This window comes from Nematolebias whitei, chromosome 7 (genome assembly GCF_014905685.2).
Source record: "Nematolebias whitei isolate Nwh7 chromosome 7, NemWhi1, whole genome shotgun sequence".
Lineage (NCBI taxonomy): Eukaryota > Metazoa > Chordata > Actinopteri > Cyprinodontiformes > Rivulidae > Nematolebias > Nematolebias whitei.
Window position 1 is genome coordinate 34,582,757 of NC_056504.1, and position 27,571 is coordinate 34,610,327.

At 39.3% G+C, this 27,571-nt stretch overlaps 2 protein-coding genes across 2 annotated transcripts in view; one reads left to right on the forward strand and one right to left on the reverse strand.

The window, feature by feature from the left end:
• shmt2 (serine hydroxymethyltransferase 2 (mitochondrial)) overlaps positions 1-1,069 on the forward strand; it is a 24,044-nt gene extending 22,975 nt beyond the window's left edge. The window contains exon 12 of the mRNA XM_037679427.1: positions 238-1,069. Within this exon, the coding sequence (XP_037535355.1) occupies positions 238-365 (128 nt within the window). The 3' untranslated portion in view covers positions 366-1,069. The remainder of the gene's footprint in view (positions 1-237) is intronic.
• Positions 1,070-18,460: 17,391 nt separating this feature from the next.
• Positions 18,461-27,425, reverse strand: LOC119412426 (NADH dehydrogenase [ubiquinone] 1 alpha subcomplex subunit 4-like 2). Its single transcript, XM_037679428.1, has 5 exons — positions 27,384-27,425; positions 24,026-24,106; positions 21,422-21,426; positions 19,793-19,856; positions 18,461-18,517 (listed from the first exon to the last, which is right to left on the reverse strand). The coding sequence occupies exons 1-5, from the start codon at positions 27,423-27,425 to the stop codon at positions 18,461-18,463; spliced, it is 249 nt and encodes an 82-aa protein (XP_037535356.1).
• Positions 27,426-27,571: the final 146 nt, after the last annotated feature.

Genomic DNA, 27,571 nt, shown 5'->3' on the forward strand with positions numbered 1-27,571 from the left:
GGATGGATGGATGGATGGATGGATGGATGGATGGATGGATGGATGGATGGATGGATGGATGGATGGATAAATGATAAATAGATGGGTGGATGAACGGATGAACAAACCAGAGTGAAGATCATTATTTGTATGTCAATATGACTGAATTATATCAGTTTCCCTCCTTTTGTTTTATCACCTATAAGCATTTTGTTTCCTTTCATCGGAGTCATTGTCTTTTCATGTTTGTACCTTCAGGAAAGCTCCAGGACTTTAAGAACTTCCTTCTCCAGGACCCAGAGACAGTGGCTCGTATCGCCGATCTGCGACACCGGGTCGAGGCTTTTGCCAGGCCGTTCCCCATGCCTGGGTTCCCCGACCATTAGGCCAGCCCGCGTGGAGCCACTGCTCTGTAACAGCCAGGTGGCAGACAGCTGGCTGGGCAGGCATGTGCACAGTGAAAATGGAAAAATGTCATGGTAGTGAAATGTGGATGGTGCCTGAGAATTGGAACGACTCAAGTAAATTTTTCCAGTCTGATCTCTGGAACCACATTTTTATTTTTTTACTTTTTGCTGTCAATCACAAGTCTATTCTTGTAAAATCATAACCTTCAGTTTGAGGTAAATAAACAAAAAAAAAAGTGATGACAGACTTTGTGCAGCAGAAGAACCCTGTTATCTGTGTTGTGTGAAGATTATTCTCAGCTGTCTTCACACTGTTCATTTAAAGCAAGCGTGAAGAAAAAGAAAATGTCAAATCAAAGAAAGACCAACATTTTGTCTCCGTCTCTGACTTTTCTAAGTGAAAATATTAGCTTTAGGACACACACAGTCTTAATTTTTCTTAAGATTCCTAACCAGCTTCACTCCTCTTATTTTCACAGTAAGATTTGTAGATGACAGCTTCGTCTGAGGTGTTTTTGTCCAAATATAACTTTTATTTTTCTTTTTTTGAAAACTACTTCAAAATAGAAACAAGTTTATTAAAGTAAGATAATACAGAATGTGGATTGAATATATTTACTTTATGCAACACTACAAATCATGCTCATAAAATGTTTAAAACTTCCATTTCGTAGTGTTATAAATGAGGAAACATAAATGTTACATTTATAAAACTTCCTACTTTCCTTTCAGATTTTTTACAAGAACATGCATGTATATATATATATATATATATATATATATATATATAGTTAGAAAATAAATAAATATCAAATTGCCACTATTTCAATTTAGTTTTCTGTACAATGCTCTTTTTTTATTATTTGTATTTCATCTGTCTATAGGACTTCTTTTTTTAAATTGTTTTAATGATTAAAACTACAAAATGTGTTTGATTAATTTAAACCTTTTTGTGTTTTAGTTTAACCGTTTCACAGTTTCACTCGTCATTGTCACTGCATCAGTGCGGAAGAAAAGATTTTTGTCAAATGGTCTTAATAGCACAATTAAGAAAAAATTTTGAACAATATAAGTTTTTTTTTTTAACTTTGAAAAAGCAAATCTAAACCATGCCCATATCTGGGTTTATTAAAAAATGTATTTGCCAATATCTACCAGTCAGTATTTTTGCTATGATGTTCATTGATCAACTGTTGTACACTGCAACGATTTTAAACTGTTTTACAGAAGATGTAATTGTATTAACACAGTCCTAATAAAACGTCATAATTCAATAAAAGGTTTGTCTTGTTTTTTTTGTTGTTTTTTTTTTAGAACTGATGTAAGCGGGTAAATCTCTGCATGCAGCAATAATTGTGTGAATCATTTAACTGTCAACAATGGTGTACCACAAGGCTCAGTCTAAGGACACCTCCACTTTACAATCTACATAAGTAATGTACCGGTAGGTCAGATCATTCCTGATGCATCCTTACATTTTTATGTCAACGATGTTTATTGTATAGCTAAATCAGTTGCTAAGGTTTTCCAGCTTTTACAGTGCATTAAAGGATGAATGAATGAAATTCAACATACTCCAGTCAGATTTGTTTCGTCTCAAACTGGTGCTAAATACTGTTTGAAAACAACATCCCTTTGGTTCTATTTTGTATAGGCTTCGCCCTTTAAGAGCTGTCGCTTAGTGGGTTTATCCCGTCACGCAAAGCATCGCACTGAAAAATTTAGTCCACGCCCACCTGTTGTGTGGGCCCCACCCGGTCCGTATAAGTTACATTAAGAGTGGGTAATCGGCTCCCATTTTTCTTCAGCGAGCTAATGGCACTGTCAGAAGAACGAAGATGGGATGTTGTCTAGCTTGACCAGCTCAACCTTTGTTGGGGCTGCCTGTGGCCCTGCCACGCCAACCTCCTGCCGTCCCGGTGAATTTTCCTCCCTGAGGAGAAGCACACGAGCAGTCTTGTTTCAAGGTAAGCGCAGAGGAATATTTCTCAGTGGCGGGTCGCTACACGCTGGACGACGCCATCTTGTAATTTTCCTTTTATCGCCGACTCTCGGAGCGAATCGGATGGCTCCTCTGGGACAGGTAAAGTCAGCAGCGCCCCCCCCCCCCCCGCTGCTCACTCTCCTGGAGAGCATAGTGTGGGAACGAGGGGGGCTGAGCGAATGCTCACCCCTCCCCAAACCTTATTCGCATCAGCGGCCACACCGCTACCAGCCGTCGGTGCCCTCCTCTGGAGCTGCCCGTCATAATCCAGGAGGCGGCTGACATGAAGGGACTTTTTCCGTCCCTCTTTCACCAGGATCCAGATCGGATGATCTAGCGGGAAGGTTTCTGGGCTCCACCCTGGCTTGCTGTCCTGATCCCATCTGGCCTCGTTTTCCCAGCAGTGATGTCCTGCTGGGAACGAGGCCACAGCCGGTTCTGGTAGACTCTACAGATGTAACCTCATTTAAACTCACATCTGACTGCATGCATTACAGTGTGAGATGTTATCAGTCACAGGTTGTGACTGTTGTTCTGGTTCTATTGTCACTAATCAGTTCATGACTATTGTTGCCAATCAGTTCATTTGATTAATAATCAATTCACTAGTTATTATTAATCTGTTCATATTGATCAGCCGTGAATCTGTTGGTTCATGGCCCCTTTTCAGCATCTTCCTTTTCCCGTTGAAAGTTTTCCGGGGCGTTCATGCACTCAGAATGCATACGCAGCATGCGATTGTGCATGATACGCATAATTACGCAACACGTAATTACGCACATGGAGAGCTGAGTGACAAGATGTTTTTGGGCAAGCTGCCGCTTCGTATGGTGTTCGAATGGACCCAGTGAGGTGAGGACTACATCTGCTTCGTCCTTAACCCACTAAGCGACAGCTCTTAAAGGGCTAAGCCTATACGAAATAGAATGTTGGTTACGTACTGTAACCCCAGATTCTATGAGTATAGGCGTAGCCCTTGAAGCGTCGTGCCTCACTGACTCCTAAATGGCTGAAGAAAAAGCTATTTTGGAGCCGATTACCCGCTCTTAACGTAACTTATACGGACCGGGTGGGGCCCACACAACAGGTGGGCGTGGACTAAATTTTTCAGTGCGATGCTTTGCATGACGGGATGAACCCACTAAGCGACAGCTCTAAAAGGGCTACGCCTATACTCATAGAATCTGGGGTTACAGTACGTAACTAACGTTTTATCAGCAAGTCTGTACCAGCAGTCTTCCTTTGTATCATGACTACGAGTGGTGTTCCTATTGAGTTTGTCAATTTCTACAAATACTTGGAAATCTTGATCGATGCACCTCTCTCTTCAGCCTCATGTCGAAAACTTGGTAAAGAAATTGAAAGTAAAACTTTTTTTTTTTTTTTTTTCAGAAATAGATCTTTTAACTGAATGCTAGGAAACATTGTAAATAACTTTCCTTCTGGCCATTGACTGGTGACATTATTTACATGAACGCTCCTGCAAGCACCTTGCAGATGTTGGATACTATCATTTTTTCTAAGATTCATAACTGGCTGTAATTATTGTACACATCACTGCACCCTGTATTCACTAGTTAACTGGTCATTAACTTCACGCAGACTCTCATTGGTACATTTTCGTCTTTAACTCGCTTTTTAGTCTGCTGCCGTCATATTTCCTACATGTCATGTCCGTGAAGCTACAGCGTGCACTCTCAAGACATCATTACCTGAAGTGTCCCCTCAGCGCAGACAGAATTCGGTAAAAGGGCCTTCTACTCCGCTCCCGTTTTTTGGAACACCTTGCAAAAAGATCTGAAGCTGTCAACCTTGACCTCTCTAAGGGATTTTAAACAATTGCTAAGTTCAATGCAGACATATTCCCGTTTTTAGTATTTTACATCACTTTATAATAGCTTATTTCATTTTATATCACTACTTGTATCTACTTTTCACTTTATATGTTTTTATGACTATTGTGTGTACCTCATCTGTGTTTTTTTGTTTAAAACAGGTCTCTCGTGTAAATTAGTCCCTGTGGCTCAATGAGACTATAACCTGTATAAATAAAGGTTGAATTACTGGTAGGTAGTAAGCTGTGACTTTTCTTAGGTCTAAAGAATTGTCATTAAAGAAACAATTTTTAAAAAGTCAAAATTACTTTTCAGTGCTACAGTTTATAGTCTTCATTTATAGGTTATACCAGTTTTTCCATGATTTAAATGGTTGAATATTTAACTGTGAAGTTTTTTTTATGCAAACACAAGTGTATATTTAGCTACAACTTATGTTTTTATAATTTCATCTGCATTTACTGACTAAAACTAAATGTAACCTCAGTGTTAAATGGTAAGCCCAGCGATCTATTGCAGTTTATTATTTTCATGGCATAACCATCCCATCACAACACAAATCAAATATATTCTTTCTAATCGGGAGCTCCACCATTTCTTAGCACAACAAAGTTACTGTTGCGCAGATTGTTTAGCAACGGTCTTGTGTGAAAACCCAGGACTTTATGCTTTTTAAAATAAACCAAAGAGTCATTCCACATATGCCATTATCCTTTAATGAATACAAATAACAGGAGAGAACAGAAGCATGTTGGGAAAAACTCTTGGTTTACAGCTGTGCAGGTTTGTGTCCATCACTGTTCACAAATTGTTGTTTTTTTATTATTATTTTGCATGAGTCAAAATCTCTAAGCATTGGTCACCAGTTGTATTGCTGTTAGTAAACTGACCTAAATCTGAGAACCTCTGGATAATAAGGAAAATTATTTTGTACTTGTGATTTACAGTCTGCATTAACTGCTCCCTTTGTTGGAGCACCTGCTTTGTTTCTTCACATGTTTGCATTTCAAAAAGAACATCTCCTGCAGAAAGATTGATAAACTAGCTCTGTTAAAACAGACTTTGGATTGTACTGCCTGCCTGATAAAAAAAAACAACAACACATGTCTAGTGGTCTCCACCGGCCTGTAGGTTTGAGAACTTTCCTGCTTCAATTGCTTTTAATAAGATCTTTAATGGGCTTCTGAAGGATTTCATGGCCTGCTGATGAAGTAATTCCATTATTTGAATCGTGTGTTGGAGCTGGAGAACGTCTCAGACATGCAGGACAGTGGGTTAAGGCCAGAGTATAAAACATGGCTATTCACCTAAATCGCCCAGTGTCCACAGTTACTGCAGCCAAGAGCTCTGGGGCTGGACATCCAGCAATTATTGTGATAAAGTTTGTTTTATGCTTTAAAATCTAGTTTTATTTAAAAACCTATTGGTGGGCCGAACTGAGCTCACCTAAGGGCCTGATTTGGCCCCCGAGCCAGCAGTTGAATAGCTCTGGTACAGAGTGTCTGTTCTTGCCTGAAGATGGATCAATGGATGACTTCCTTTCTGCACCTTTCAAGAACTCTGAATTCACCGACTGACGCTGGAGACTTCTTGTTCTACATGTAAGTTTTAAACTGACAGCTTCGTTCTTGTGATTCACTCACGTCGACTGAGAACTTGGATCGGTCCACTCTGTGTATTAAACCTGCAAAATTATTGATTAATGAAGAGCGAAGTTAGTTTGGACCACTCTCTGTCAACCGAGTGTCAAATAGAACGTTTTTGTGAACCAACGTTTCACTATTTTTTGGGTTACTTTTGAACACATTCATTTCATGCACTGTTGGATTCAGCGTTCATACGAGGAAAATAAATTTGTCTAAATTTTGCAGTGCAGTTTGTATATATAAAGATCTGTTTGTGTTTTAATCACTGCTGTGACAATGAATGGTCAAACTTCTACTTTTAGGTGTATTTTTGTGGGTTTTAGTGCATGCAGTAAAGACTACAGATGAAAATTATTAATAATTTTATGGCTAATGAGCTCAAAGTTGATCTGTGGTAGCTGAACAACATCCTCAACACATAATCTGAGTGTGAACAGATTGCATGAACTCTCTTTAAGTCACATGAATATAATAATAAGTATAAATAATATAGTATAATAATAATATAATATTATATATATAATATAGTATAATAATAAGTCACAGTGCCAAAGAAAACTCACCCATCAGTCCTCACTGACTATATAGACCTGTTGCCCTGACATCCCACATCATGAAGGTCCTAGAGAGACTTCTGCTGACCCACCTGACTAAACAAACAAGCACATATCAGGACCCACTGCAGTTTGCTTATCAGCGTGGACTTGGAGTTGAAGATGCCTTCATACACCTGCTTCAGCAAACTCACTGTCATCTAGAAAAGGCATACAGCACTGTGAGAGTCATGTTCTTTGATTTCTCCAGTGTATTTAACACAATCCAGCCTGATTTGCTTTGTCAGAAACTCCAGAAGACTCAGGTGGAGGCCTCAACAATCACCTGGATCAAAGACTACCTGACAAACAGACCACAGTTTGTGAGACTGAAGGGTTGTGTTTCTAACCAGGTGGTCAGTAGCTCAGGAGCACCACAGGGTACTGTACTCTCACCATTCCTTTTCTCTCTGTACACCTCAGATTTCCAGTACAAAACAGACTCCTGTCATCTGCAGAAATATTCAGATGACTCTGCAGTGGTCGGGTGTATCAGAGACGGACAAGAAGCTGAGTACAGGGAACTGGTGGAGCGCTTTGTGGCATGGTGTGGAAACAATCATCTCATCATGAATGTGAACAAAACAATGGAGATGATTGTATATTTCAGGAGAAATAGGAACAAGTCCAACCCTATTTCCATCATGGGAGAAGAAGTGGAGGTGGTGGAGAAGTATAAATACCTTGGGGTTCACCTGGACAACAGACTGGACAGGAAATGCAACAGTGAAGCGTCTACAAGAAGGGACAGAGCAGACTGTACTTCTTGAGGAAGCTGAAGTCCTTCAATGTTTGCAGCAAGATGCTGTATATCTTTTATAAGTCTGTTGTAGAGAGCGCTATCTCTTCTGCCATCATCTGCTGGGGTCGCAGCACCAGAGCAAGTGACTTAAAAAAGATCAACAAGCTCATAAAGAAGGCTGGCTCAGTTCTGGGGACTCCTCTAGAACCTTTGGAGATGATTGTTCAAAGAAGGATTCTTCATAAGATGAAGAACATTATAGACAACCCTCAGCATCCTCTTCATCAGACTGTCATACAACAACAGAGTGTCTTCAGTCAGAGGCTTCTTCAGATCTGTTGTAGGACAGACCGCTACAAGAGATCCTTCCTGCCCTCAGCCATCAGCATCTACAACAAGTCTTTAATGAAACCAGGATGATGAGTTACCACAACATTTCCCTCTTGGATTAATAAAGTATTTTTGAATTCAATTGAATGACATAATTTACCAGGTTTGATCAAACTGGCTTTGTCCCTTATAAAGAGTTTAAAACTTTGGCATGAAAAGTGGCAGATGATATGCACTTCATCAAGGAATGCAGATAATTTCATGAGCTTTTTGTGCGTCACCTATGACGTGGAGAATTTCAGGTCTTAGCTGTGACTTTTCCAGTAATCAAACTGGACATTTCTCTGGCTTTGCTTCCACAAAAATGTCGATTATAGCTCTGCTAAACACTTCTTCACATTCATTAGATTGTTTTTATTCTCATTCCCGGCATGTTTAAATGCTCATCTCTAATTATTTTCCAGGCTTTCAGCTGCTGCTCTTCAATTGGTTCGTATCTCTCCTGACCCACCTGATCTGTAATCACATTTTTTGTTGATGACCTAACTATCCAACTCCACATTGTTGGTGTTCAAAATGTATTTGAGTCAAAGGTGTCCTGTGTTCAGTTTCTGTAATGAACTCCTGTGCAAAAGTTGATCTATTTGTTCTCTTCATTCATTCATTTTTGTTGCATTAGTTCAACAGCAGAGAGGATTATTAAAATAGTTTTGTAAAATAATCAGGTTCATAAACAAGAAAAGTGAAATGAAAAAGTACTCCTCGTTGTAATTGTCATAATTGTACACAGTATATCCAACCAGGTATGTTTTCATGTAATGTTTGTCATCTATCATGGCCTTAAAACTTCCTCAGATCCACCCCCTGCCTTAACAGAAAACACACACATGTACACATGGAGACTGAAATGAAAAGATGATCAAATTAAATTCCCTTGGTGGCTGATCTGACAATAAATCATGTCTGTTTAATGAGGAGAGGGATAAATGACACTGTCAGCAATTAATTAGATAAGTGTCTTCAGCCCGTCTTGTCTGTGTGGGATTAGGTTTGTGTCGACACAGTACACACAAGTGTATCTCTGTCACTTCATTACCTGTCATAATTAAAGCTGGCAGCAGTTGATATGACCACGTAAAGTAAAAGGATCTAAATATAAACGAGATGAGCCGTGTGTTCAGATGTAACCATGTTCCAGGTCTTATTTGTACGTTCAGGCCACACTAATGCACTGCAATTAGCCAATAATGGAAAAACAAGTGCTCTCACTTCAGCGCAAGTGGATGTTCAATAATCCTAATCCTTCTACAGTGCACCCATTGTTGCTCTAATGGATCACTATAATAATCAAACACGTGATTTATCGGCATTAAAGCACTAAATAGATGGTTCCATCTGTGGAATTTGATCCTATGGGATTCCCACAAGGTAACTTGTAAACAGAGAAATTGGTAAGCAACATGCATTGAACATGAATCAGAAAAGCAAAAGTCACATAATTTATTAATTGTGTGAGCGCCGAATCGTTTGGAGACGTCAAGTTCAGGGTTTTAGCCGTCTCTGTCTTGGTGTTTTAAAACCAGAAGCTCTGAGCAAGCGCTGGGTCTGCCGAAGTATTGTGTAAAGCTGGCCCTCCTACTGGGTTGCAGCTTGTCAATCAAAACTTGGCTGATACGAGAATTTCTCCCCAGATGTATAAATAAACTTATTTTTCCCAACTGCAGAAGTCACCCCCTGCCTGCCATTAGACAGCAAGTCCTCCTGTATTTATTTTTCAGAGGCAGAGTTTGCTCTGCATCCTACATCCACTATATGTTGTGTATGTGTGTGTGTGTGTGTGTGTGTGGGGGGGGGGGGGGGGGGTGTAAAAGATGGTTATTTCTAATTTAAACAGATATTTTCTTCTTTGTACCTGGCGTGTGTTTGTTTTTTTCCCCGCACCTGCAGCATGGATCTAATAATAGAAACTTGCTTTATTTTATTATTTATAATTCTTACTTTTTTCACATCCAAAATAAATTTTTCACGCTCCTCAAGCAACAAAACTGACAACTCGGCATAAACCCTCGTCCTGCTTTCTATGAGCTGCACACTTTGTTCGTTCTGTACACGGCGAAGGTGTCGCTGGTATTTTGGGGACTTCATGTTGCCTCTTTGTTTCATATTTTTGATGGCATCTGTTTATTCAGGCAGCTGTGATATTGATTTGCCAAGTTATGTCGTGACCTCTGTTGAAACACCATGAAAATATGAACTATTTTTTCTACATTTCCATAAAAATAACATAGGCAGGTAAAGGTTTAACTTATTTATTTTGTACAAATGTTTACTACATAAGAAATATGTATTTTTTTTCTTTAATTCTGAGATAAAAGTCAGAATCTCAGAATTCAGAGATTTTTCTCTGAATTAAGAAAAAAAATTGCACCATGGCCCTAATCTTCTTCTGTATCTTCTGTAGTTTTACAGATTAGGGAAAGATAAATATTTCTGAGATGTATTGTGGGAAGGGTGTGTGTGTTTATCTGTCTGTCTGTCATTAGCAAAATATCTTACAAATTGTTGATCAAATTTTAATAAAACCTAGAAAGTAATCAACATAATGGAGTCTGTCTACATCTTAATGGGTTGATTTGAGTCTAAGCTACTGCTAATCAACATTAGCCAATAAAAAAAAATAGTTGTACCTCAGTCAAATATACAGTCAGTGAGTTGAAGGTTGATGTGGTAGTAGCTGAGAAAAGTCCTCAACACATACTGAGTGTGAATAGCTCTCACAACATTTTATGAGATTGTGCGTAAAACGGCTACATCTATAAAACTTATTTTAATGGCAGATGTACTTTCCTTCACAGAATATAGGCCTTTAATTCGAACGACTGCATTTTTCTCCAAAATAAGGTTTGAATTATTATTATTATTTAATATTGTTATTTTAAATAGGTAGAAGAAAGGGGGAAGAGCGTTGAAACCTGTATTATCCTAACAACCCGTCCCTCAAATGTCCTGATGTGAAGTTCTGAACATGTGATTTTGATTCTCCAGCTTTAGGAGGAAAACCTTTAAATGATAAAAGGCTTCACTATCAACTATATCAATGGATCTGCCCAGGGCCTCACCAGCGCAGCCACCACTGCCTCCTGTTTTGCAGCATGTCCTATTTACTTATTTATTCGTCCACCCTCCCCCTTCCATTCATTACTTCACTTCTTATCTCGCCCATTAAAATTAATCCTCATCTAAAAATATCTACTCTGGTTCTTCAGAGAGGATGTTGTCGTGAAGGAGATGGTCTTTCTTAGTTTTAGTCCTGCTTCTCTCACGAGTTCAAATGCTCTGCCATCAATGTGTGAAAATATATATATATATATATAAAAAAAAAAAAGAGAAAATCATCTTTGCTTGTGTAATAATCTTATTCACACAGAGGAACTTGAATCTGAATGCTTGTTTATATTAGTGTTTTGGAAAAGTAATGTACAGCTTGGATAGTGAAGGTCCTACAGTTGTAGTGTTAGCAAAATTAATGATTAAAGAAAAGCATTAAAAATAAGTTGATGTGGCTGATGTTTTGCAGATGTTCAGATGGTATCTGAAAATGGTCGTACGTTCGAGGGTGGGGGTGACAAAATTATGTATAATTGAGTAAAAGATACATAACAGAACCACTTCTCTCTGAATTTGATTTAAAAGAGGTATAGGGAAAAATACTGACCACATTAATGGGCTAAAGTCCTTTTGGATCATTAATCACTGGATGGGTAATCCATCCATCCATCCATTTTCTTTACCCGTTTATTCCATTTTGGGTCACGGGGGTCGCTGGTGCCCATGTCCAGCAATCACTGTGCGAGGGGCGGGGTACACCCTGGACGGGTCGCAAGTCCATCACAGGGCTACATAGAGACAAACAACCATTCACTCTCTCACTCACACCTAGGGACAATTTAAAGTTACCAATCAGCCTAACATGCATATTTTTGGTCTGTGGGAGGAAACCGGAGTACCCGGAGAAAACCCACGCATGCACGGAGAGAACATGCAAACTCCACCCAGAAGGCCCCTGGACCAGGGTTTGAACCAGGGACCTGCTCGCTGAGAGGCAGCAGCTCTACCAGTTGCGCCACCGTGCTGCCTGGATGGGTAATAGAAAATTAAAAAGTTATCGACTCTAAAATGTTTTATTTTGCCAAAACATTGTTTAGATTTTATGACCTGCTACCTGCAAGTGTTGAATATTTTTTCCCCTGTGCGCATTCTGTCTGTAGCTTTAACAAATAATCTCAAGAACTACGAACAGTTTTTAATAAAGCTCATGGTCATTTTTGAATATACCATAATTCATTTACAGTTTAACCCAATTCAAGATGGCTGCCACAGCTAAACAACTTAAACCAGCACAAGTAATGGGCACTTTGAGCTTAATTAATTTTGATGTGGTAATATCCATGTACAGATTCTGAGTGCTAACACATGTTGCAATATTCCACCTCGCATTAGATTGTAAATTCACACACATTTCTCAACAACAAATGAATTAATCTAAAAACAGCATGGAAGGCAGCAGGTGATGTGCACTAACTTAAGAAACGCAGTGGAGCGCCGGAGCCGGACTGGAGCAGAACCGGACCAGACCAGTGACGGCTTCAGCCTCTCCGGTCAGTCTCATAGTTTTCACCGGGGGTGCCTCTCGTGCTGTCGGGTGCTGGGGTGACGTGCAGAGAAGCGGAGGAGCAGCGCTGCGTGGTGCTCGAGAGAAGTTCAGAGTTTGCATCGAAGTTGCTACAGGCCTCCATCCAAACTCACCTGGATAATAATTATTTTTATTCCGGATCACGCTGTTGTCCCCTGTTGACCTGAAACGAGCTAGGATCATGCCTTTCATCTCAGGAGGATTTTCTGGCACTAATTACAGCATACCAAATGACTTTAAAAACATGTCTGGACTTCATTTTCTGCTTGTAAACGCACGTAGCCTTCTGAAAAAACTTGATGCCTTGAAAATTCTGGTAAGCTTTTCTGGGGCAGATGTAATCTTCATCTCTGAAACCTGGTTCAACAAATCTGTACTGAATAATGACCTGGCAATCAATGGATTTAACATCTACCGCTGTGATCGTCAAAAAAGGGAGGGGGGAGGAGGAGTCGCTATTTATATCAGAGATTCTCTGGTTGCTAGTCTTGTGTCTTCTAAAACAATTCCCAAACAAATTGATGCCTTAGCTGTAAACATCACTTTGAATGGAGGCCAGATTTTATCTGTAGTCTGTTGTTATCGTCTACCTTCAACAACACCTGAGGCTCTGTCCTCCCTGATGGAATTTCTTGGTAATTTAAAATTCAAAGAGATTTTTTTGGCATGAGATTTCAACATTGACTGGGGTAAGTCGACCCCCCTCTGTGATAAATTCAGGAATGTTGCCTGTCTCTCAATCTTACCCAATTGGTCAACTCTCCGACTAGATTAAACAAAAAACATCCTGAAAAGTCCTCCATCTTAGACCTGTTTCTAACAAATATGCCTCACAAATTCCCTGGTACAGGTGTATTTGCTAAAATTTTGAGTGATCATTGTGTGACAGCGGCTGTCAGAGATATTAAACTTCCACCTTCTAAGCCCAGATTAATCAAAAAAAGGATCTGAAACATTTTTGTGAACAGTCATCCCTCTGGGATCTGTCTCACTTTGACTGGCATCGTATTCTATTAATTGATGACGTGAACTCCGCTTGGAAATATTTTCATAATAGTTTCATTTATTTTGTGAACGAACATGCTCCTTTTCGTCAGTTCAGAATAAAGGGACGAGACAGCCCCTGGTTTACTCCAGAGCTAGCTGACCTCCTGCACAGGAGAGATCATCTTTGGGCTGCAGCAAGAATATCTGACTCAGACACTGATTGATTGAGTTTTTGACAGATGAGGAATAAATTTACAACTGCTGTCAAAGCAGCAAAATGCAACTATTTCTTATCTCAGACCTCCAAAAATCTAAATGACCCCAACAGATTCTGGAAAACTATCAAATCTCTCTCAGGCACCCCCCAATCATCTGTCCTCCCATCACAACTTCTCATTAACTCTGTTCCTGTGTCAAATAAGCACGAGATCCTGAAGTGTTTTAACAAACATTTTGTTGCTTCTAGTTCTTTATTTGACATAGTTACTAATGTAAAATCAACCACTTCACTTAATAATCAAACAATGTACAAATCAAATCCCTCCTACAAGTCAATTCTCAGTTAATCACACCTTCTCTTTTTCTCCGTTCTCAGTTAGTGAGGTTAATAAACTGTTAAAATGTCTTGATCCTAAAAAATCTGCAGGTCCAGATGAACTTCCACCTTATTTCTTAAGGCTTGCTGCTCATATCTTCACAGTCCCTGTGACCCACATCTTCAATCTCTCCATAAGCCAAAACTCCATTCCACACACTTGGAAAACAGCCTTTGTTCATCCTTTGCTGAAAGGAGGTGACCCCACCTCACTGAACAACTATCAGCCAATCACTAAACTCTGCATTTTAGCCAAGGTTCTAGAAAAACTGATAAACTCTCAAATCAAAAAATACCTGGAATCATTTAACATCTTCCCTCCACATCAATCTGGTTTCAGGAAACAACACAGCACAACAACTGCTTCACTGAAGGTTCTTAATGACGTTGTTGAAGCACTGGATGCTAAGGATTATTGTGCTGCACTTTTCTTAGACCTGTCTAAAGCTTTTGACACTGTGGATCATAACATCTTGTGTCATAAACTCTCAGAAATCGGTTTCTCAGAACACACCATTGGTTCATTCTCTAACTATCTCTCAGACCGCAGGCAATGTGTTCAACATAATGGTCCTTCCTCCAGTTATTTAACAGTCAACAATGGTGTACCACAAGGCTCAGTCTTAGGACCCACCCTCTTTACAATCTACATACATAATGTAGGGAAAAACATCCCTAATGCATCCATACATTTCCATGCTGATGACACAGTTGTTTATTGTTGAGCTAAAACTGTTGATAAGGCTTTCCAGCTTTTGAAATATGCATTCAACATCATCCAGACTGATTTGATCCGCCTCAAACTTGTCCTAAATGCCGACAAAACCAAAGGGATGCTTTTTTCAAATAGGAAGTTGGTCCCAGCAGTTCTTCCTCCGATTTTATCCTCAAATTGTGTCCCGATTGAGTTTGTTGATTCCTATAAATATATGGGTATCTTGGTCAACTCGTATCTCTCTTTTAAGCTCCATGTGGAAAACTTGATAAAGAAACTGAAAGTTAAACTGAGTTTCTTTTTCAGAAACAGATCCTGTCTAACCCTAAATGGCAGGAAACGCCTTGTATCTATGACTTTCCTTCCCTCCATTGATTACGGTGACATTATTTACATAAACGCTCCTACAAGAACCTTGCAGATGTTGGATGCTGTCTATCATGGTGCACTAAGATTCATAACTGGCTGTGATTATCATACCCACCACTGCACCCTGTATTCACTGGTTAACTGGACATCATTAACTTCACGCAGACTCTCTCACTGGTACATTTTCCATCTTTAAATCACTTCTTGGTCTGCTGCCTTCATACATCTCCTCCTACATGTCTCTGCGTGAGTGCAGCTACGTCATGCGATCTCAGGACATTATTACCTGCAGTGTTCCCTCAGTGAGGACTGAACTTGGCAAAAGGGCCTTCTCCTACTCCGCTCCTGTTTCCTGGAATATCTTACAAAAAGATTTGAAGCTCTCGACCTTGACCTCTCTAAGTGTCTTTAAGAATCTGTTGGACACCTGGCAGGGACCAATGCAGGGATGTTCCTGTTTTTAGTTTTCTACATTCGCTTTAGAATCTAGCTGTTTTTTTTTACTTTTTTTTTGCCATCCTATTTGTTTAAAAAAAAAACAACAAAAAAATAACTGGAGTATGACTTTTTATAACTGTTTATTGTTGTCACTGTTGTCCATTATTGTCATCATTCTTTGTTGAAATCAGGTCTCTCTTGTAAATGAGTCCTCGAGGCTCAATGAGATTTACCTGTCTAAATAAAGGTTGAATGAATTTTCACTGCTCGCACTTGATGCTGTTTGGCTATAATATCTGTAGTGCTGCATGTGCATGCATGTGTGTGTGTATCTCTAAGATATGCCCCAGTGTGATGCTTTGGTGGCTGATTACCTATCAGCAGGTTTTAACTGTTTTATGTAATTGTGCGTGCATGCACAAAAGCTCACTGGCTAACAATGGACCGCGCCCACTGGGCAGGTCACCTCACTGTTGGATGAAGCATCTTGTGTTTAAAAATGTTTACAGACACACTCCGAGTCCTAAATGGGTCCATGCAGCGACTGGACCAGAAGTTCTGGAAGGGGCGGTGTATTAGCAGAGCTCAGGGCCTGAACCTGAAAGGTCTGTGTCATTAAATCAGGATGTTAGTGCTGTCTGGTGATGCTGAGTGAAGGTGCACAAACAAATGTGCATCTTTCACTAATCCCTGTAACAGGCTGTGTATGTGTGTGTGCGGGGGGGGGGGGGGGGGGATGCCAGCAGGAGTTGGATATTTGTAGACAATTCTGATTCCTGCTCTGCACATGAGTTTAAAAAACAAATTTCTTTTTGATGGGCTGAGTCTCTCAGAGGTTAAAAGCGGTCTCTCTGACCCACACAAACATTCCTCCCCATGATTTTCTATTTTGGTCCTTTTTATGTGCAGCTTCGTGTCTCAGCATGTGTTCATGTGTGGTTTACTTATCCCAGCGGTGCTGGATTTGTGAAGTGATTAGCTCAGTAAAGAGTGTTTGATTTTGCTTTTTTTCTGTGGAAATTAAAAGTAAAGGTCTGTGTTTTGCGGACCCGGCACGAGTCGAGCACAGATAGTGCCAGCTCAGTGCTCTGCACTTTTTTTTGTTTGTTTTTAACTGCATGTGGTTAAAAGCTTGTTCTCAACTCGTGTACCCTGTAAAGAAAGTAAAAATACTCATTTATCATAAGAGGCTGACCACTCACTTAGCTAATTAAATCAAACAAGATCTTCTACAGATTAGAGCTGTAGAATAAGACGTGCACACAATCATTGTCCAGTTTGAGCAATAAACCAAAAATAAAAGGCACTTTTGCACTTTTTGTATTTAAACAAAAAAACTACATGTGCCAAAGTTGGAGAAATAAAAGCATATATTTATGTTGCTAATAGCTGGCATCTAAGATAATTAATACAAAGATGAAAAAAATCAGCTTTTGACATAGACTGTAGGCCAACTATAGTTTTCTAAAGTTGCTGGTAATTGTGGGGGGAGGAAACATGATCAGTTGACCTCTAATATACAGGACTGACATTGTTGCATGAGGATACATGTTTAATAAAACTGATGTAAGTCACAAAATAATACATGCTTTTAATCTATTAATAAAGAGAGAATAACACTGCACCACTCTAAGCAATCTATTATTTTTGTCTTCACTTGTTTCGTTATTCCATGTTGTACAATGTTGTGCGGCAGAAAACAACATGTTATCTCACTGTAGGCTACATTAACTAACGTAGCCTAACTTGCAGTAAAACGTAGAGGATGGGGAAATAATGATTCCTGTGGGAATTAAAATACCTCTATTCAAAACAGACATTATTGAAAACGATAGATTTTGAAACATCCTTTTCATCGTTGAGTGTTTAACAAAGTTCACTTCCTGTTTGTCGTCAGGCTTCGTCTACCACCACTCAGTTCCCATGTTAGTGTTTAAACTGACATGCAGCTTGTTTCCCGTTCTTAAAATGCACTTTGACTGAATCACTTGGACCCTTCTGTCCTTGGACACTCGCACCAAATCAAACCTAATCACACACAGCACGAATGCTTGTTGCTGACACGTCACTTGTTCTGCCAAATTTCAGAAGAGAGATCACAAAACCTCTAGACCTTAAAACTAACGCACAGCGAGGACGAGCATGACTGATGCTGCAGTTCTGAATGGTCTGATTTTAAATTGGAGAGAAAATATGGTGCTGCTACTTCATTCACCTAAACATACTTGAGATGCTAACCTCAGAAAGGTTCTTTTATGTCACCTGCCATGGAAGGTGAACAGAGCCGTTTTGTGAGTGTGTTCATTTGTCTGTAACTTTAGCAAAATATCTCATCAATAACTGAAAAGATTTTATTCAACTTTACTTAAAGTAATCAGTGGAGGTACATCTACAACCTTTTCGGAAGTCACCCCAATTCAAAATGGCTGCCACAGCTGATCAACCTTAGCCAAATCAAAAATGGCTACAACTGCATGAATTTTACAGATATTGAGCTAAAAGTTATTGTAGTAGCTGACAACCATTCACAACACATCCTCCAATCACTAACAGATCATGCAGTATGATACAACAATGCATGAAATTGAACATAATGTTTTGCAAGATCTGTTAAAAATCATAAGTTTTATAACATTTCTCAACATGAGATGATCTTGAGCTAAAATCTTTGCAAGAAAAGTGGTGGGCAATAATCTTCAAGGTATGCTAGACCTTTAATTATCAGCTGCAGTGCCATACAAAGCTGTCACAAAGCTCAGACTCTGGAGAGATTTTATTCTCCTCAATGTCACATTAAAGGAATTCATTTGAGCTTTGAATGTACATGAAGTGTGGGACATATTTTAGTAACAATGGTCGTTGGGTTAATAGTCATAAATAGAAGACAAATAACAAAACTGACATTTTTATCCCAGTTTAAAAAGGAAGCAGAAGAAAAAAACTTTTCCCACAAACGTTTACTGTACCATGATGATCAGCCTCGAAAACTGCATTCATGTGATCTTTTAAAATTTCTTTACAATATTCATTTATTTCTGCACAACGTGAGACAGGAAGTTCAGCATCAGTGAGGTGACAGCTGGATAGGGGGTCCTGCCAGACTTGGTGCCCCTGGAGTTTCCAGGAGGACTTTTTATTTTTATTTTTTTAGAAGTCGGGTCTGTCTTTCTTCAGACTCTTGTAGTCCGTTTTGACGGCCACAAACTGTGGGGAGAAGGTGGAATACATTTAAATCTGCTTTGCTTAAATTAAATTTAACAGCGCTGTCTTCAAGAGGGCATGCACGTCTTAAAATGTTGCCCTTTTTTTCTTCAGCAAACACTCATCCAAACATTTATCATGGTTTTGCCATCTTATTCTTTATATTCCTCTAGATCTTTTTCAGTGCCATGAAGTCTTACAGAATGCATAAATCACGGCTAATGAAACACGAAGGTATTTGAATATTAGAAGTATATTTTCCTTGTGTATATTTCCAGATCTGCCATTGAAAGCATCACCCTTTCTTCAGGCTTGCATCCCTCCCTCCTCATTATGATTATTGTTTAAACGGCAGTGGAATTCTGATGCGAGACCTTTTGCCTTGCTGCGGAGAATTAAACATGTCGAGTCGTGACCTTTTGTCTGCTGCAACTTCAATTCCACAGGCAAGTACTCGAGCCTTGAAAACCTCAGAAAATCCTCATTTCTCTGAAAAAAATACATCATCCAGAAGAATGATTTTAAATGGTTGTTTTCGGCTCTTTTGATTCAGAATGTTGCAACGTGTTCATGACTTTATCAAGACCTTTGACTTTATTACACTGCCAAGAGATTCAGCTTTTATCTCGCTTGTCTTTGACAATTCAGAGAGCTCAACTGGACAAAAACTGTCCACAAACATAAATCAGGTTCTAGTGACATTTTTTTAAGTTGTCTCATCTGACACGGAACCGGAGGTGATACTAGGAATGTTGGTTTGAATTTTTTCCCTAAAATAATTTTATTTATAAAGAATCTCATGAACTCATCACTGTTTATAGTTGTAGGGATACATGAATCAACAGAGATGGGATTTTTCATTAGACTAGCTATGGTACTGAAAAGGAACCTGGGGTTATTTTTATTCTCATCAATTAAAGGTGAATAATATAAAGTTCTAGCTTTACGAAGCACTTTTTTATGCATTAGCAGGCTATCTCTCCAAGATACAGTAAGTAAAATTCTTCAACGTTAGTGGAATGCCATTTTCTTTCTAGCTTTCTAGATTTTTTTTTAAAGGACGTAACAATTTGTCTCTTTGTTTGAAGAAGGCTGGGCGCATTCTTTATTTATTTTTTCCAGCACAGATTTGTTTAACTTCCTATTTTGGGGAGCTTTTAAGCTCATAATGATTGAGTGGGATTTTGAGAGAAATTACGCCATTCTTGTCTGGATTATTTTTCTGGCAGTTTGTGCGAGCAGAACGGCAGTCTTGCAGCGTGTGATGGGAGTTGTCACCTTGTATTGATAGGTTGGATCAAGCTTGTTCCAGGGCTCAGGGTTGGTCTTTTTGTCCCAGAGGCTTCAAATGTGACAAGATTCGCAGCATGTTGGAAAGTGTGAAAAGAACAAAATAAATGTGTTTTTAAAAGAAAGTACAAGGCGAAGAGCAGCGTGGCAATTGGTGCAGAATGAAAGAATAGCAGATGATGTAACGACTAAAAGGGAGCAGAAGGACAGACAACACAAAATGGGACTCTTACATCTGATGGAGAGAGAGAGAGAGGAGCATGATTAGATGATGAACTCAGCCCAGTGAATTGGCAGTTCTCCCCTGTTCATTAACCAAAGTCTGGATTTATTTCACGGCTCTCCACTGCGACTGTCCATCCCTTCACTTCCCCCTCCGGCAACACATGTCGCCAAAGCACAAACAAAAAGACAGAGATGGCAGCAGGAGTGTGTGTCCTCCTCCTCCTGTGTCCATTACAACAAACACTCCAAAGCCTGAGAGGGGGCCACTGACCACAACACTCATCAGCAGCTGGTGATGAGGTCAGGCTTTATGTCTGACCCTCAGAAAAACGGGCCTGAAATGGGACATAATCCATCTACATTTACTGTACGTGTGGTCACAGAGTCCAGGGTGGGTGCAGTTCTAAAATGTCCACATTTTAAAGGTTTTTCTTATTTGAGCCTAAATTTGCTTTTTTTTAATTGTCTGACATTTATTACTTAAAGCATCAAAGTAAATGCACTTATATTTGCATTTATTAGTTAGCGTCATAATTTCAGGTTTTCAGGGTGTTTGGTTTATTTTATTTTTCCTAATAACATTTAACATAAATGGGGGTGGGGGACCATACACTTAATTAAAAAAACACCAACATTTACCAGTTTAATTAAGGAAGTCAAGATTTGTTTAACTCGTAATAAAATTAATGCATTCATATTTTGTGTTTTGGCACCACTGAACAAATTACTTTTTAAAACTCAATTGGATTTCTAATGTAAGCAATAAAAAAATAAAAAATGAATCAACTCTTGCATCAGTCAGACATTGACTAGTTTTAACCCACATTTGTACCGACGTTTTCTAGCTTACAGATGCAAGCAGCTACAATTCTTTCAGCTGAGTTTTGAGATTTTTTTTATTTACTTTATCATTTACTTTGACTTTGAATGTGTTTAAAACATGAACATAAAGTATGTTGATAAAGCACTTCTTATCACTCACTTCTAAGGATACCCCAGACTACAGAAAGTTTTAAGAAAGAACTGAAGACCTTTTTTATTTAAAACATTTTATAGTGTTTAAAAGTATTTTAATCCTGCAAGGTTTTTTTTAAGTTTTTTAGCTTTTAATTTTTTTTTGTATTTATTAGTCCATATTTTATTCTCTTTAGATATTTTATATTGTAGCACTTTGAGATTGTAAAATGTAAAGTGCAGTACAAATTGAATAAATTGTTATTATTATTGTTGAGGATTGCCAACTAAATCTTGATGTTTTTACTTTTTTGAATCCATTGTCTAAAGGGATGGAGAAAAATACAGACACTGGAGTGGTGAAGTTTGAAAGCACAGAAAAGGTTAAAGAAAAGTCTAGTTAGGATAATACAGTATTTTTAAAGTAATTGATCAGACATTATCTTTTCTCTAAGCACAAACAGGGTTTGTAATTTTTGTCTATGCCAGAAGGGGGAAATGTAAAGTCTGCAGCTCTGGATGATGAGCTCGGCCATGGTTCATCGTTTCGCCACAGATAAATCCAAACTAAATCATGCAACAGATTCACTTTTTAATAAATCTGAATTTTAAAAAAACCCATTCTTATCAAATCTAAAAAGATTTAAGAGTGGTGATGAGCATTTCTTACTGGAACATGAATAAACATTGGAAGAATATGTTCAATCAAACAGCTGGTATTAAAAGGATCTTTACAGAAGACGTCTTTAGCTGCCAAGCGTTGGGACCAGGTAACACCAACAAACAGTTTATATTTGTTCACATTAAACATGTAGTGGACTAGGCCTATGTCAAAACTGACCAGATGGACAGAGACTGTTATTTCATTGATCTGCATCCAGAAATACAGTTTGAGCCATCTGGAGACTTTCTTTCTTGAATTAATCAAGTAGAAAAGACAATCCTCTGTAATCATTACTATTTTACAAATGTTTGATAATCAAATTGTGTTAGTTCACTCAATGTTTACAGGTTGAAGAGAACTACTCATTTTATTTACATAAACAGTAAGTAATGATTTTTATTCCTCATTCAAAGAAGAAATCAGGGTAATATGCATTTCTTGATTTTTCTGTCTTCAATGAGCAAATTTGTAAGTATGTTAAAGTTCAGGCTTCGGTCAACTAAAATGTTTACTGAGAAGAAATGTCATGTTTAATCTTTACAGCAGATAATCAGAGTAGAGGCTCCACGAAGTCTCGTTTTCTCCAATAATCTTTCTGTCTGTTTTAAGTAATCTCATTCTCTGCCCTTGACTTTGATAACACCTTACATCACAAACCACACCTCTGATCTGGTCCATCCACCAATCAGAAAGCTCTAAAATGACCCGGAAGTCAACTCATTTAAATGTGGCAACTTCCCGGTTCTCGCCAGAGTTAAAGGGTAAAAGAGTTAAAGAGTTAAAGAGTTACAAAGAGTTGCAGTTCTCCTGGAGAAGAGAGATGAAAAACTCTCTGATGCAGCTCATGGAGAAGAGTTCCAGAGTTTAACTCTCTGAAGAGAGTTCTGAAGGAGTTCAGAATTCTGACATTCCAGGATGCAGAGAGGATTTTGGGAGTTATGACTTCTGTTTGGATAACCTCGCACGACTCTCTAAGGGTTTGGCTGTCCTCATGGAGACGCTGAAAGAGTCAGAAAGGAACCCTACGCCGACGCTGATTTTATCATCAACCAGGTAGAAGGTTCTATTTCGACCAAGTGTACCGTGGCCAAGCTGATTCCCCAAAGAGCGTGTTGTTCTGGTCCCACAGATAAACTCCCTCACACATCTCTCTGTAAGATAAATCTCCATTTTCCATCTTAAACTCTCCTTTCTCCTAAAATCATTACAGATATTTTAGAAATATCTGAAGCAAAGTTCTCAATCACCGCCGTGTGATTGATGTCTGTTGTTCTGCTGAGAAGTGAGGACAATCGCCGTATTGTCCACTTTCTGTGAACTTGCCATTGTTATTGTTTTCATATTTTGCCAAATTAATGTAAATGTTTGATGTTAAACTTTGATTCTGCAAATAAATGACCGCATTCATTTGATGGGTCAAAGATAAATAACGTCTCTCGTTCGCATTTCTGTTAAACTCAACGCACGACATTTACACAGTCAGAAAGATGAAGAACTCGTGAAAAATGTATGAATATATCCAGCATATGTCATACTACAAACAGGTTTGCAAAAGTTGCCATGAAGCTGGAATAAATACTTACATGACATGAGGCCGGCAGCACGGTGGCGCAACTGGTAGAGCTGCTGCCTCTCAGCGAGCAGGTCCTTGGTTCAAACCCCGGTCCAGGGGCCTTTCTGGGTGGAGTTTGCATGTTCTCTCCGTGCATGCGTGGGTTTTCTCCGGGTACTCCGGTTTCCTCCCACAGACCAAAAACATGCATGTTAGGCTGATTGGTAACTCTAAATTGTCCCTAGGTGTGAGTGAGAGAGTGAATGGTTGTTTTTCTCGTTTGTCTCTATGTGGCCCTGTGATGGACTTGCGACCCGTCCAGGGTGTACCCCGCCCCTCGCACAGTGATTGCTGGACATGGGCACCGGCGACCCCCGTGACCCAAAATGGAATAAGCGGGTAAAGAAAATGGATGGATGGATGGATGACATGAGGCCGGCAGCACGGTGGCGCAACTGGTAGAGCTGCTGCCTCTCAGCGAGTAGGTCCTTGGTTCAAACCCTGGTCCAGGGGCCTTTCTGGGTGGAGTTTGCATGTTCTCTCCGTGCATGCGTGGGTTTTCTCCGGGTGCTCCGGTTTCCTCCCAAAGTCCAAAAACATGCATGTTAGGCTGATTGGTAATTCTAAATTGTCCCTAGGTGTGAGTGAGAGAGTGAATGGTTGTTTGTCTCGTTTGTCTTTATGTGTCCCTGTGATGGACTTGCGACCCGTCCAGGGTGTACCCCGCCCCTCACACAGTGATTGCTGGACACGGGCACCAGCGACCCCCGTGACCCAAAATGGAATAAACAGGTAAAGAAAATGGATGGATGGATGGATGGATGACATGAGGCCCTCTTGCCAGTCGGATCAGGTAGAGCGCAGCTCCTGTGACGCCCAAAGTAAAAAAGAAAAACAGAGGGATCAGCTGAGGACAGAAGAGGAGAAAGAAATTAGTCCCAAACCCCAAAGTTATAATGGTGGGGGCAGCATGATTGCACAGTTGGTAGAGCTGTTGCCTCTCAAACAGAAGGTCGCTGGTTCAAATCCGATTTATAAAACACTATACCTGTCAGGCAGAAATGTGCATAATGAAATAAAACAATATTGAGAATAAAAAGCACAGAAGGGGGCCATGAGAATGTGATGTGCCATCTTAAAAAAACAGCTGGAGAACGTTTGAAAATCGAAAAGCATCTTTTTGTTGATGCTACGCGTCCACACATTCCCTGTGTACTTTTACTGTGTGGTACTGTGTTTTAGACAGTCACACCGCTGGTGAACAGCTGGTCTCAGCTCACACAGAGCTAGTGGAGATGCAGCGAGCTGACAGTTTGATCAGGTTGAACTGAAGGATGTCTCTACTCAGCTGTATCTAGACATCTGTCCTCTGCTAAATGCGTTACACTCGCCTTGTTGCTGATTAGAAGACTGTCTGCTGATAAGTTTTGAGATTCGCCACATTGAAGTTGCTGTAACCAAATCTTGTTTCCCTCAGCTCCACACTCAGAAACCTCTCAGGACCAAACAACTCAAAACAAACTAGTTCCAGAAATTTTTGTGGGGGAAGAAAGAGGAAAAAAAAAAAACAGAACTACATCTTAGTTTAGTACAAATGATAGTATGCGTTTAGTATGAATCATTTGTTTGAACTTTTATTAAAAATACAAGTATATGAAATGCTTTATTTAATCAATCAATATAATTAAATATAAATTATTCAATTGCATTGGAGCGATATTCCTTTTATCATGTTGGACACCATCCTGCTAAAATGATCACTAACGTACTAGGAAAAGATGTATCCTTGTTGGTAGCATATATCTCCTCAAATATTCAATCAGTGGAATCTTTGCATATATTCAAGCGCAGGCACTGGAACTAATGATTTTGAAAGTTTTCCTCACGTCTCATGGCTTTAAAACTAAATGTTCAGTTTTCAAAGGTGCAAGCTGAGTCATGGGCTGGGTTGATCTCAAAATGGGCTCTTGATGAAACTTGAAGTAATCATTGAATATTCGTCTATAGCTTGGTTCAAGACAGCTGACACAAGCAACAGAGCTGAGGCAACACACAAATGTCTAACTCAGCCAATTTTACCAATGTTGACCTAAAACTTGGTGCCGTAGTGTCTGTATATTGTCCCCAACTCATGGTTCAAGAGTGAAACATTGTGCAAAATATTTGATTAAAACCTCCAATCCAATAAACCAAAGGAAACTATGTATGAAATTAGAAACATCTTATCTAAAAATGATGCCGCAAAACTGGTTCATGCATTTGTCACATCTAGACTGGACTATTGCAATGTTTTATTTGTCCAAATACTTCTTTAAAAAAATCTTCAGTTGATCCAAAATGCTGCTGCCAGAGTCTTAGCTGGAGTTAGTAGGAGAGATCATATTGCTCCAGGTTTAGCTTCTCTCCATTGGCTCCCTGTCAAATCCAGAATTTATTTCAAAATCTTACTTCTAACCTACAAAGCCCTCAACACCCTAGCTCCATCTTATATTTGAGATCTTATTGTTTCATATTTTCCTAACAGAGCACTTAGCTCTCAAACTGCAGGTTTACTTGTGGTTCCTAGAGTTTTCAAAAGCAGAATGGGAGGAAGATATTTCAGTTATCAGGCTCCTCTCTTGTGGAACCAACTTCCAGTTTCTGTCCATTGGGCTGACACATTGTCCAGACTGGTCTTAAGACTTTCCTTTTTGATAAATCCTTTAGTTAGGGTTGGCTTGTTATGCTGCCATAGGTTTAGACTATTGTGGACAAATTGACCTCATTTCTTTAAATGAATTGTTAAAATTGAATAGTTTTCATTTGAAATTATTTCTATCTTAACATGTGATTCTCAACCTGCCATTGTGTATCTGTTCCTCCTTCCCGTTCCTCTCAAACCCAGCCGGTCAAAGCAGATGATCACTTGTCCTGAGCCTGGTTCTGCTGAAGGTTTCTTCCTCATGAGGGAATTTTTCCTTTCCACTGTCGCCTTCATGCTTGCTCAATATGAGAGTCTGTGATGAATTTAAATTCAAAGCAGTCTGCTCCTCAGATAATTAATGTTATTAACTTACTTTTTATGTATATGAATGTTTCTGTTCAGTGCACTGAGATGACTTGTCATTAAATAAATAAACTGAACTGAATTGAAACAAAAAACTAATCCTGCTATAATCATTTATTTGCCCGACAGAGATTCAGACACTTCAGCCTTAAAATAAAAAGCTGCATGTGTTTGATTATTGTCAGCTACATGTTTGAGGTCATATCAGTGCTTTCTACAGTATACCCTGTGCACGTCTCTTGGAACGTCTTTATAACCTTGAAAATTGGTTCATAGAGAGTCTGAACCCTGGCTGCTGCAGAGGCATCTCCTCTTGTCATCGCCAGAGTAAACACAAACAACAACACACAAGCACACAGAAAAGCAGGTCAGCTTTGATCTGACACATGCACACACACAAAAGAAAAAAAAACAGACTTAAGAAACGCCTGACTGTTGGAAACTGTCTGCTCCGTGATGAACTCCTCATGCTGCGTGACACAAGCCGAGCGTTTCACCTTTCACCGTCCAGCCTGACCGATATAGGAAGTGTTTTATACTCGCAGGGGTTCGATACTGATGCTGCCCTTATTACTTTTCTGGTGCACGGCCAAGTCAACCCTGTCAGTCCATGAATTTGGGTCACCCTCCGTACAGCTCTGAGGCAACAGAGGGGGTGAAAAACAAGCACAGAGAGCTTGTGTCTGTCTTTATATAATATGAAATTAAAGCAAATTAATGTGGCGAGGAGTTATGAGTTAAAGTAATTGTGTCAGTTCCACTTTTTAACTTTAAAACTGTCAGTAGAAATGCCCCCCTTCTGCTGTGGTTGGAACAAGTGAAACTTAATGTTGATCTATTTTTACCTTCTTCTTCTTTTTCCAGAATGTTTTAATCAAATTTTTTTTTAGAATTGTTCAAAGGTGAAATAAAAGCAGCCGTTTTTGTTGTATGTTTTATGCTTAAGACATTTTATTTTCTTACAAATTGTTTTGAATAGTAGAATCACATTCATACTGTTTATATGCATGTTTATGGCTTATCGGATTTATTAAAAAAATAAATTAAATTCTAACTTTGGCAGTTCCTAACTCCCAGGTAAAACATACTACTTTTCAAAAGAAACACTCATCATTTACATAAACTTAATGCAACCTACCCCTGGGTGTTTCTTTGCGTGCTGAATCATGGTCCTGATCATTTTTATTATTCTCCCAAACAGAATCTTAACAAGGAAAACAGCCGAACCGTGCAGGTTTACTGAAAGAGCCGTTTGCTAGCTGACGCACAGTTTGTACAGTACAACAAGACCTGTTGCCCGTCTCTCCTCTCTGCCTCCCTCCCACT